The 13,421-nt window shown below is 40.6% G+C and overlaps 1 protein-coding gene across 1 annotated transcript in view; it reads left to right on the forward strand.

Moving 5' to 3' along the window:
• The window catches only part of frem2a (FRAS1 related extracellular matrix 2a), a 65,902-nt gene that overhangs the window by 27,647 nt on the left and 24,834 nt on the right, over positions 1-13,421 (forward strand). Inside the window, exons 4-5 of the mRNA XM_020650101.2 lie at positions 8,025-8,255; positions 12,715-12,840. Coding sequence (XP_020505757.2) covers positions 8,025-8,255; positions 12,715-12,840 — 357 coding nt within the window. The remainder of the gene's footprint in view (positions 1-8,024; positions 8,256-12,714; positions 12,841-13,421) is intronic.

Genomic DNA, 13,421 nt, shown 5'->3' on the forward strand with positions numbered 1-13,421 from the left:
TGAAGCATCTAATTATCAAATAATATAGGCTACTGAACATTTTAACATGCAAACATTTTCATTTCAAGCATATTAGCATGCACACACTAGCATTAAGCTAAAAGCACTGTTGTTAGCTGTTAGCATGACTGCAGCCTCTAAAGCTGTTTTCACATACGCTCTCCTGAAAATATCTAGATCATTTCAGGAGGACTGCTGCTGAAATTCTCCTGACCTGGCTGTTCACATAATGCTGCACCTTGCAGTGGGAGACTATCCCTGTCAGACGGGAGGGTGGGCGGGATGTCTCCCTACACAAGACATGATGCAAAAAGAACAACGCGGAAGATGCTGACCAAGCAACAGAGTCCTAAAGAGAGATAAGATATGTGAGGAGAAGATTGAGGGCTTAACATTCACCAATGGGCAGAGGCCAGGATCCAAACCTGCATCCCTAACTTCCCTTTTTTGAATAAAATCTCTGATAAACTCACTGATGATAGGAAAATAGTGTACAAACCAATCCATTTTAACTGTCCGAGGTCAACAGTACATACAAACAAACTCAGCGCTATGTGCCTCCCATCTACCCTGAGTGATGCTTACTGTTTCTCATATGCCAACCAAACAATGTCTCTGAAAGTCAATCTAAAAAGCCAGTTGCAACATTTTCTTTCAGCACACTCTTTACCCAGATTTATTCTCAAAGCCAGAGTAATTTGTTTGGCCTTGAGCCATTTTAAGAATCACCAGTTTTCTGTCCATTCTTTTTTTGAGTTTGCGAAGGGTAGATGAGATGGCTGGAAGGTCAGTGAAGAGTCTTGTGCAGCGATTTAACCGTCTATTTACAAGCAGCAAGAAAATGTCTAAGGACTTGGAACACGAGTACTTGTGAATCAGCATGCCCTTGATGTTCACAGTTCGTCTTTATTTATCACAGTGAGGACAGGAAGTAGGCATAAAAGTAAACAAAGAAAAGCAGTTAAAGTGATTTGCAACGATCAGATTAAACAAACACATCTACAAACAAACCACAGAGCATGATTACTGTTGAAGCAACTGAGTTTGGAAAGAAATTGATCAAATAAACGTAATCATAAGTGTACCTGTAAACTTCCATCCATCCATTATCTTTACCACTTTATATATGATTGATTTGGAGGCTGTGGAACAAATAGGGTGACAGTTTGCCAATCAGTTTGGTACTGTGTTGCCTTGTGCTTTGACGCCCACTGTTACCTGTCAGTTTGCATAGTTTGTCTCTTCCAGGGTAATACGAGTAGACAATCGAGTTCTAAGATAAGATAAGATAAGATAATCCTTTATTTATCCCACAATGGGGAAATTTACATTTATTTCATACTGATGGTTGGTTGTAGTCTTCATGTGTCTGTAATGTCAAGCATAGTTTAAACTTTAGAGTGAAAGCAACATAAGTCGATGCATCATTCAACCATAGTCAAGTGGTGTCATGGGGCCCCATGGGGTGAATGTGCAGGGGCTCTTTATTGTACTGTACAAGAAGGTCTGGTGGAAAGAGATGACATCAAGACGTCAATTGTAGGCCTTAGGTTTCTTCAACACTCATGAATGGCCGGTCCCAGCTTTCAAATATTTTGGAATTACAGTATCACAGCATTACAGTATATTGTTGTGTCTAGAAAACTAGAACAACTAAGTCATCCACAAAAACCAAAAAAAAAGAAGAAAAATTTGTGGTTGCTACACTTCTCATCACTGTAAAAGCACAGAGTAGGAAGAGGATGCTTAGCTTGCTCTGTGCTGCTCCAATCTCACGTCCGGCCTCAAATGTTATTGCCACAGTTTTTAATAGCTCTTTGAGCAGCAGATGTAGGAGATTTTGTGTTGCACGCACAACAGCCCAGCATGTTTTGTGCTTATGTCTGAGTGTTTGTGCATATTTTAAGGTTAAAAGGATGATGGTGCTGTCCCTGAATGCTGCTCTTAGCCTTGACTTTGTCACGCTTGAGCTCGTTCGCTGTGGGACAGGCAGCAGCCGTAAGCAGCTTTTACTCTCTTCCACCTCTCATCATTATTCTGATCCTTGTTAATCGCTGGGTCAGGTGTTGTCATCACAGTGAAGCAGTTTTTTGAAAGCTTTAAGACTTATCTACCTGTGTGTGTGGCTGTGTGTGTACCTCTCTGGAAGCTTTTGAGTGTATCTCTCGGGCACACATGAAAGCTTGCGTTCTGACTCTCATCTCTTTGCAGAGTTGGTGTGTGAGCATCTGATTATCTCTGACCACAAACATGACACATACACACGCCGCCACTTTCAAGTTCTCTTTTTCAATGAATGTCTAACGCGGCATGTTGATGTTGCATTTAAATGTATCCATGTGACGGTGCTTTACATCTAGTTTTGACATAGGTACAACATGTTAGGATGAGGCGTTTCAATGTATGAGTGCAGCATTGAAACAAGATCACAGAGGAGGAATACTTACACGTCTCTTGCACCAAAGGCACCAAAAATGTGTGATTTAAACGGCAGTATTTTGGCATATCTGTATGTGCAGATAACTTCCAAGCACGTATTTCTGTGCATTTGTGCCTATAAGCCAAGTGTCGATCTGTTCAGGCATTGATGATGAAATATGGTCTAGTTTAGAGCAACACGGAATGGAAAACAGAAACTGATCAAAGTCTAATAACTTTCATAGATTTCAATTTGCTGGGCGGGTGCACAGAAGAATGAAGCGAGTGAACCAATAATAAGTGCAGCGACATACTCAAGGTGGACAAAAATACTGCAACACCACACAATGTCCAATGCAATGAAATACAATACTGCCACAACAATAACTGTGTTGTTGATTGATGTTTAGTGTAAACTGAGGTCGTTTCAAGGATTTAGTTTGAGTCACTTTAAGTTATACTTATACTGAAGAGATCACCACCTGGCTATGCAAAGGGATCTTAAATGTTAAAATCCGATTGTCATAATGCAAACCCTTTCATGTGTTACCTTTGTAAAAAATAAAAAAAACAGTTACAGCAGTCAGGAGGTTCATGATTCAAAATTGTTGAACAATCTTACATATTCACAAAATAATCAGATATATCATAAATATTAACTTAAGTGATGGTTTGATATTTTACCTGAATCATGGCAGCTATTTTCTCTTTCCGCATGTTTTGAAGGTTTTTTGTCTGTCAGGCCTTCACCAGTAAATTACTCAAATCTTGTAAGTTGCCCGATTTTAGAGTCATTTTTTCATGCAGAATGGTGAAAATGAACTAAAAACAATTAACAGCATTGTTTTACTAATGCTTTCCAACATTAGGTGCAAGAAAGTGTGTGAGGTGTCCTAAGGGAGGTAATGTAGAGGTATGAACAAGGATCAATACAAAAATACATTTAAAAGGCTGTTAGAAAAAGATTATTAGTGGCAGAAAAAAACACTAAATATTGAACAAAAGATAGTTAGGTTGAAAGAACACATGTAACACATACAGGATGCATTTGTGGTGGAAGTAGAGTCTGTTTGTGCAGGAAGATAGATTGAAGGTTTAAATTTGATTTGACAGAGTGTGTGACGATGGACAAGCAGTGGGAAAGACACCCGGAGGTGTTTTCAGAAGTTTGCAGCCTTTGCAAAGGTTAGCTAATGAAAGCTGCTGCAGTGTGAGGCCATGCTGGAGGAGAGTTGTTATACATGTCCATCACAACAGGAAGTACAGGTAGAGAGGATCAGTGAAGGAGGCACACAGAGATAAGATCAAGGTTCAAAGACGCCCCCGCAGAGCAGAGCTTCGGCTGAATGGGGCCGGAGAGCACGGGGGGATCAGATCGGATGCTCTGCCACTGATCTACAGAATTACTCCTCAGTTTCTTACCACACAATATCAGCCCTCGGCTTATTTCTTCATGGGTGTGTGCCCTTCCTTCTCCAGCTGTGTCTTCTTTTAATCAAGTAACTTTGTCAGTCTTGTACGTGTGATACAGCTCGCTTAACCTGTGTCACCTTTTTTGTTTCATCCATAATCTCTGCATGCCACTTCAACTTGGAGATTGTTTGCTTCTAGCCTGCTTATCCAAGATGGACATCAATGTGCGTTGCCCTTCAATAGCCTTTTGGTAGGAATGGGCTGAAAAATCACAAACTGTGTACATAAAATATGCTGCAAATACATAAATAAAGTAAAGTTAAAAAACACCCAAACCAAAGAAACAAATGCAACCAAGAAAATTGTATATCCAGTAATCATATCTTTATTTCTAGAGAACTGAAACTGTTGATGATTAGACTGCGATAGGTGTCTCTAAATCTGAGTATTTCTGGGGTCCAATCCTGACTAAGTTGTGTGATCTCCTTTATAATTTACTTTCCTCATCAAATACATTTTACAAAGCCCAACTTCCATTCATCAGCCTCTACAGGCTTGCCGTACTTCAGTTGTGATGACTTGATGTGCAGCTTTTTGTGTTGCATGTGGGTTTTCTAGGTTTGTACTGTATGTTTGGACTTTGCATCATTTACATGTTTGCTGTTGATGCATCTTTTTTTTCAGCACACTTTGACATTTGTAACACGATTTTGTTGTTGTATTTGCTGTTGGATACGTATTGTTTCTGTATTTGCAAGTCTTTTAAGCTGTTGCAGCTCATATGCCGCTCTAGGCCACCGTATTTTTGAATCAAAAAAACCCCATCCACTTTTCTTCATGCCCTCTTACTGACTTATAATCCTGGTTGTGTGCCATCGGCTGTGTCTTATATTGTTCCTCCACCCACTCTCAATTTATTATCTGTCTTCCATCTACCTTCTTCTCTCCTCTCTCCCTTGCTCCATCGACGCTCCTGTTCCCTGTTTGTTCTCGCTATTGTCTTCTATTTTTCAACTTCCTCTCTCAAGTCCTCCTTCTCCACACATTTCTCCTCATTTCCCTCCCTTCTCTCTTTCTCTATCTTCTTTGCTTTAATATGACAAACCCCATGGGGAAACAAAATGGAATTGAATTCTCATTCTTCTTCTTTTTTTTCTACTGCTTGCATAATTTGTAGCTCATTCCTTGAAGAGTCTCATCCCCCTCGGCACTGTCCTTTTGCTGGTCCGTCCTTGGTCTGAGAGATAAATTGAAGATAGTTAACAAAGTTTGCATAGGCCAGGTTAATCATCTCCTGTGGGATCTTTCTCAGCCTCATTATTGTGTCCAAGCAGGGTGGATGGAGAGATAATGTAATTTCACCTAGAGAGGATTGAAACTGTTACCCCCCCCTGAACCCTTTTTTTTGCAGATTTCCACTTCAGCTACCTTGGTGTGAAATTACCTTTTTTATAATAAGCATAAAAACAGCTGCAATCATAAAGTTTACAATGAATAGTATTTTTTGCATTCAGCAGAATGTAGCATATTGCAGCATTTGTTTCAGAGTGAGAGATAAACTACAATACAAAACAAAAGAAAGAAAAGTTTGCATCTATGAATAGACATTGGGTCTTTGTGAGCAGTTGTGTATGTGACTGTGTATGTGTGTGTGATACAGAAACATAAACACAAGGGTCTGTAGCTCTGAGGAACAGAGATGAAAAAGTCCTCGGGTTGGTGCATCTCTACCCTCTGGGAAGGAACCCCGGTCTGACCCTAGGCGAGGCGTGCCTCCTTCCCCCCAGGGAGTCCAGCAAAGAGGCTCCACCCTTTTAAGATCAACCCTCCCTCTCTGTTGAAGACATCTGTGTGTGTGTGTTTGTTTGATGTGGAACGACTGATCATCAGGATAGAAAGATGAGAAGATAGGATCGATAGAAACCATGTACTTTTCTCGACTTCTTTATTATGTCACCTTGTTTTTTTTTTCAACCAATTTAATTCTGATAGTCTTTATAGAGGTCAACACTGTTGGTGGCTGTCTTTCTTTGAAATCAATGAAGAAGGGATTCACTGGAAATAATGTTCCAAGCACATGCTCAATGTGTGGATCACTTGCTTTGCAGAGGACCAAACACGTGCATTCACCAGGAAGACAGTTTTCTGGGAACCATCATTTTATCGATAGCTTTTTTACATGAAATAATATATATATATATATATACACACACACACACACACACACACACACACACACACACACACACACACACACACACACACACACACACACACACACACACACACACACACACACACACACACACACATTATGTATAGAGAATATTGAATATGTATCCAAATCTTATCCCTTCAGGGAGGGAATTTTTTTTTGAATACTCTCGGCCTAAGGTTTGCCCCCCCCAATTTTTTTCAAGAATAGCATTGACATCTGTTGGAGATAGTCATGATATTTTACTGTTTTGTTTGTTTGAAGGCCCAGCTGATCCCCTATAGCACCACAGTCTTGTTGTATTTAATAATGCTACAAGTCAAACTGAAATATAATGGCAGATTGCCATGAAGTTTAATGACCAATTTATTTTTCTCTCCATTCAATGAATGATGTGAGTAAGAACTAGATTTGGGGCATCAAATTCCCACCGTTACTTTCACTCCTACCTGCGTTGAAGTGCTGTTAATTCACAACTTTTTGTACCCACTTCTGCCACGCTGCATTGTATAATCCTCAATAAGAACACTTGACCCAGGTTAAGCTGACAGGACCACTCAGCAAATGAACCAAGAGTTGTCCGGGATGAACTTCCATTAGTCATGTCGTAGATTTCCCAGAAAGACCTTCAGCAGCCCCTTGAGAGATGGATATTTTATGAGTTGTATTAGTGCAGCCGCAGTGAGAAATAGCATCGTTTCATTTTACTGTTCGAGGAAAGAAGAAGAAAGTTGAGACATCACAGTTGCGAGGTTGCCGACAAAAATGAAATGAGTGAATGTGTCGTATTAAATGTGTTGCAGGTAAGATCAAATATGAGCTTGTTACTTTTTTAATTAGGGTTCACATAGTAACATGGGTCCACACGTTCAGTTGTCTGTGCCTTTATCTAGAAATGTTCCAAAACAGGGATTCTAGACTGAATCATTTGCTGGACTAATGTTTTAATTAATAAGTTGCCAGGGTCAAACCCAAAACCCATATAATCTTTTTTTTTCTTAGATTCAGCCAGTTACTCATAAGCCAAAGAAAGAAAGAAATGTTTCATTTCACATCAAATACAATTAATCATCACAGTCTTAAGGCTGCCATTTACATACAGCTCGTGTTTATATTGGTGGATTCAATGATCACCAAAAGTCCTCACAGGTACAGCAAAATGAATAAGTGTCATCTCTAAAACTTTTTGCATACAATATACCTAGCACTAAGATTGTACTCTGTGTGTGTGATCTAATACATCCAGTCTCATCTGCATGAGTTTGTCACCACCTTTTCGCACTGTATGTGCCTGGAAAATTGGATGAAATCCTTTGTATTTGCAGGCACATGCATCATCAGCCTGACTCTGCTCAACTTGTTCCCACGAGGAACTGTGAACGCAGACAAAAGGAAATAAAAAGCCTTTTTTTTTTTTTTTTTTTTAACCAAGTGTAATGCATCTTTGTATGGCTTATACCACCTGGATTTCCTTGTTGGTTTGATGTGTAAACCCAGTGGTGCCAGTACGCTCTTTAAAGAAAGTATATCGACAAGCATGAATGTTCGATGGCTCTTTGTGAAGAAGATTTACATGAAAGAGCTTTTATAAAGAGACATGTGAAGAGAAAAGGAGGTGACACTCGCATGCATACTCAATCTTTGGGAAATAATCATGGTAGCTAATCCGTCTCGGTAAGGTGGAATCTGCTTATTTAAATGCCTCACTTACAATTTCATTTCACACATTCCTGAGGCTCTGCAAGTGATCAGTGAAGAAAAATAGAGGACGCTTTCTTTTCTCACCATCGTCTGAGGAACATTAAAGGGTGTGAATATCTAATCTGTTTTTCATCTGCTTCTCCCTCCTGTCTGTCACCCTTTCATGGCCGCTTCCTTTGTTTTGTATTACTGCCTGTCTAGCCTGCTTTTTTTTCTTCTTCTTCTTCTTCTTCTTTTTTTTTTTTTTTAACGTCTGACTTTTACCTGTACCTTCCAGGAATTGGCACCCAGGATGGCAGTGCAAAAAAGGATGAGGATTTCAAGGGCAAGTCCCAGAGACAGGTCCAGTTCAACCCGGGGCAGACCACAGCCATGTGGCGGGTTCGGATCCTGACTGATGGGAAATATGAGCAGGCTGAGACCTTCCAGATTTTGCTGTCAGAGCCGGTGATGGGTGTAATGGAGTTTCCTGTCGCGGCAACAGTTGAGATCCTGGATCCTAATGACGGTCAGTACAGTGAAGCAATGCAATGAGCAATGTAATGCTACTGAGCACACTCAGATCCTCTGAGGGTTTAACCACCAAATAGTCTTTTTTAGTCTTTAGTCTGAGAACATCTATACTTACCTGTACCTCTAAGGCACTTACCTGAGTTTTTCCATTCGCTACTAAAAACATCTACTCCATTTTGGAGGGAATTTGAACTTATAACAATTTATTTAAGCTTAAGTCATTAGCTAGAATCAGCTTTATTGGACAGATATGTGTACACAACTGGCTGATAGCTTTGTAAATACAGTACATAACTTTTTTCAAGAAATATAAGGTAAAAATGCGATATTATAAATAAAGCTCCACCGCAGCCAGGTAGTCACATTCAGCGTGACAGGAGATATGAGTTAGGCAGGACTTGTGTCGAACATTTGATGCCCAAAGTTTTCTTAAAAGGGTTCAGGAAATTCAACTTGATTTGAGACTGTGTACCAGCTAAGATGAGTAAGAATTAGATTATCCAGGGACAATTTCCTTCTCTCTTTATAAAGGTCTTTACTCAGCTTAGTGCTTTTATCCCAGTTTAAATCTATCATTAAAAATGAAACATCAAAAACAGTCTCGCTGGATAGACTATACACAGGATTGAAAATACAAGTTGGTTAAATATCTGTTTGGGTTTGATGGAGTGGGTGACCCATGTGCGTAGGTCCTATAGTTTCACTGGTTCCAGCATCCTGATCCTGATCCTTGCCATTCCTCAGTCTGTCTCTCTACTGTATATCTGTCCTGTCAAATTAAAGAAAAAGCCCAGAAAATAATCCAGAAAAAAGGGAAGACACATGGATAAGATAAAGTTAACTATTTACTCTAACAGATTATGTGGTAATTAAGTCTCGTCAGAAAGTTGGGAGGATTTTGTTCATATATCTTTTCTCTAAGCTACACGGCGTCTCCCTTCATGTTGGGTGTGTCAAAATGTTTCTGGATAAATTTGACAAGCTGATAAGAACAGCTGATATCTCACTTGACAGCCTCAGACAATGACAGCAGAAAAATATGTATGAACTTGCATGAGACGATTGAACACTCAGAACAGTACAGGAAATAAGCAGCAGGCCCAGCATGCAAAATGCAGTGACACTTTTTGTACCCAAAGCAGAGGTGTTTACTTTTCCCAGCTCAATACACAAATATGTCAACAGCTACAGTGAAGTTTATAATGCTCACCGTACAAAATCCCACCTGCCACTCAAGTATTCCTGTTACAAAGCACAGGAAAAACACTCACCTTGCTGCAAATCACATTTTTTGTGTGAAGTATCAGTCAACTTGGAACACACAGAATGAGGAATTGTCAATAACGATGCCGACTGTTGATCCACAGTCATGTATAATATGTCCTCAGGAAAGGAGTAGGGATACGGATTTGACTTGACTTGACAGCTAAGAGACATTTGAGGAAGTCTGTGTTGTGTTTACACACTTACCTGAAGTACTCAGAAGTGCTTACCCTCCTGACACCAATTAAACAAAAAAGAAGAAATTTAGGAGTTAATTGTCCATTATACGTCCAATGTCAGTGCTGTCAAGGGGTCAAATTTAGCCCTCAGGCCTCATTCAATCTTCTTCTACACTATTGATATTGCTGTAAAGTGTTGATCACTTGTCGAAACCCTCATCGTTAAGTACAGAAAGTGTCTTTCACTCAAGCACGAGTCTTTCAGGCTTTCCCTTTAAATAGCTTCTCTCTGCCATTTTCACTCGCCACATTCTGTATGTTGTTGCGTGCAAATTGAAACGTTAATGGATTATTGAGTAGTGCCACAAGCCGTCCGTCTCCTCCATCATGGCTTGATTTACTTTTCCGCAGTTTTTTAATCCATACTTTTTTTTTTCTGTATGCATTATCCCCATCCTCTGTAGAACTTTGAAATAATTATAGCCGTGCAACAAAGATGGAAACACTGAAGCTTCCATTACAGTGACGCACAGCAGCCACTCTCATCGCTCCCTCTCTCATCATTCGTCTCCTCGTTCAGTCCTCTATGTTGTGATCCCTCTCTCACATCCCTCCAGCTCAATCTATCCTCCCCTGTGGGTTAATTATGGTGTGTGTGAGGAGGACAGGGGCTGTTTTGTTTTCTGTCATCTCAGGGGGATTGTCTAACGTGACAGAGATGTGCCACTCTGAGCTTTAATGGGCCAGTGAAGCTGCAGCTATGCCTGTTGCATTAGCCATACTCTAGCTTCTGTCTCTAATGATGAAAACTGGCTGTGTCTGGTCTTCTGCTTCAGCCTGGAGATTCCCTTCCCATGACGACGTGTCAGCTAGGCTAAAAGCTTTAAGGGAGGAGAGGGGATTGCTAAGCTTTAACCAAAAGCCAAATTAAGGCGCGCACGATATGCAGAGTTCGTTCTAACGGCTTACAAAGTCTGTTTGTCTGTGCGAGTGCCTGAAGCTTGTCTTTAGTTATGTTTTTGTTGGTTTTAGTTGGAAAGCTGCACTATAACACCCTTCTGTGTTAGCATGTTGCTACTTTGATTAACAACAAGCAGTGGGCTTGTCCTGTGGCATGTATCGCCCGTCGTTCTCCCGCTGTTAGAGCTCAGCAAACAAACTGTTTAATTACAGAGAGTGATAGCTTTGCTTTTCTCCTGCAAAACTTTGACTTTTTCAAATATAATCTATGTACAGTTCTGGCTTAAGATGAAGACGGCAGCCCACCGTTCAAATGTTTGCTTCTAGCAGTTGCAGCCTTTTGTTACTTTCAGCGATAGCTTTCTTTCTTCCTCTGCAGCGAGGATGCTACACATCAGTGCTGCAGCAAATGCTGAAGTATCTCATGGCAACATGCTGTCATGTACATCCTTGTGTTACTCTAAGAGCTTTGTCTCAGTAAGACTATAATATCAAACAGGCTACGAGGTTGCTGCAAAAATCAGTTTCACAAGCTGGTAACTTTGCAAACAAGAGGAAAGCTGGAGAAAAGCAACACATAGAATATTCATGAACTATATTTTGGTTTTATCTGTTTGCAGGACAAAAGCCGGATCAGGTGCAAGTATTCACTTTATAACACCCTCCGTAAAGCTTGTGGGCTTTTTTTTCTCCACATGAATGTTTTAAGATGACTCTGTGTGTTTTCCTCCAGGAGGTGAACTTGACCCACTTGGCTGAAAATTTTGCTTTTCTAAATCCTGGGTGCACTTGAAGAGAAAAGTGTGAGGTGAAACATGAAAAGAACCATAAGGAGAGGTGTAGATGTGCAAGAATGAAAGATGTGCGAGAATGAAAGATGTGCGAGAATGAAACCAGGGTGTGTGTGTGTGTGTGTGTTTGTGTGTGTGTGTGTGTGTGTGTGTGTGTGTGTGTGTGTGTGTGTGTGTGTGTGTGTGTGTGTGTGTGTGTGTGTGTGTGTGTGTGTGTGTGTGTGCAATAGGTAAGCAGTAGACCCTAATCCTTTGCAATGAGTCCCTGTACCCCCCTGGGGAGTGGCAGATTGTGGGCAGTGACAGAAAAGAGGAATGGAAGCGAGGGAAGAAGATTGAGAGAAGCTTGAACGATTTAGAGAGAGTTACCGTAAGAGGAGAGAAATGTTTGACCCCATGTGGTGTGTAAGATTGTTTTATGTTGATGACTCTGGGCTCAAAGAGCCATCTCAGGTGTTGATGTCTTTTTATTCTGGGTGTCAACACAAGATCTATTTCTTTTCTGATATTTCAGCTCTATCGCTCTCCATTTAAAGAACGTTTTTTTGTTGCACAAGCAGGCCACAAGTGTCCTGAAGTTCCTATCATTCATGCCTTCATTGAAAAACAGACTTGGGAAAAGTGGCAAAATTATGGGCTGAGAATAAGCTCAGCCCACTCGGTTTATCTTTTTATTGGTCCCTGTGCGTCTGTGGAAAATAGCTCCAACATTTATTGTTTCTGTTAGGCCTGTAAGTTCTTGTCCATGATAGATGATGCTTTCACCGGCTCTCAGTCTCTCTCTCAATCATAAACTCCTCTCAGAGACAAAGAGAAGAGTGTAGAGAGAGGATTAAAAAAAATAGGAGAGGCGGTTTGGCTGACCCCTCTGTGCATAGCGGAGTCGGTGTATGAAACTCCCAGCTGATTCACTCAGCGGGATGAACCGAAGAGCTTCCATGTGTAATTGTGTGCGACACACCAGGCAGTGAGAGAAAGTTCCAGAGGGGGTCTCTTTGAAGAGCACCTCTGGTTGCATTAAACCCCCCGAAAAACTGCGATTGAGAGTTATTTTTGAATATGAATAAACACACCACAGGAACACCACTCCAGTAGATCAGAATTTGAAAAAAAAAAAAAGTCTGTGAAGCAGAGGCAGAAGAAAAGCCTGTGTCCTTGACGGCCTAATGTACTGTGGATTTTTGCAGATTGTTATACATATCATTACCCTCTTCCTTTTCCTGACTCCCACCGCTCGTTCTCTTTTCTCCTGCACACACAGAGTCGACTGTGTTCTTCCCAGAGCAGATGCACTCAGTGGAGGAGGATGTTGGGGAGCTTTTCATCCCGGTGCACCGCAGCGGAGACATCAGCCAGGAGCTCATGGTGGTCTGCTTCACACAGCAGGGTATGAACTAGCCTTTTTTCACCTCATCTCACCCGCTTAGCCTCCTGTCCACCACATTGACGAGTATAGGCTGCCCATAACATACGCTGTATGTCATTGTTTAAAGCTCATGTGAGGAGTTTTTTAGCAGGTCATGAAACAGACTGAAATGAATACTGATGTCTCTTTATCACCTACAAGAGCATACTAGACCGTTAGAGCGATGGTACTTTTTTGTGAGACTGTTCATGAAGCTATACAATGCACCTTTCACTCCTGCCGGGGGTAGGTGTCAGACGAGGCAATTTAAAGCATGCTTCTGAAGACAGCCTTAAAAAAAAAATCCATGCTAAAGATTCTTCATGAAATGCATGTTAAACATTTCAAATAAATAAGGATGCATATTTTTTGGGGAAAAAATGACTTACACATGCACAGTATCAGCAAATAGATAAATTATCCTGCATTGTCCACAGGGGGCGCCAAAATCAACACATGAGCTTTTCACAGGAGCTTTATTAATATAGAAATAATAAATAAATATATATACTTTTTTCAATGAATGTTTGAGGTATATATATTTTTTTAATCCTATAAGTAAT

The sequence above is a fragment of the Labrus bergylta genome, chromosome 14 (genome assembly GCF_963930695.1).
Source record: "Labrus bergylta chromosome 14, fLabBer1.1, whole genome shotgun sequence".
Lineage (NCBI taxonomy): Eukaryota > Metazoa > Chordata > Actinopteri > Labriformes > Labridae > Labrus > Labrus bergylta.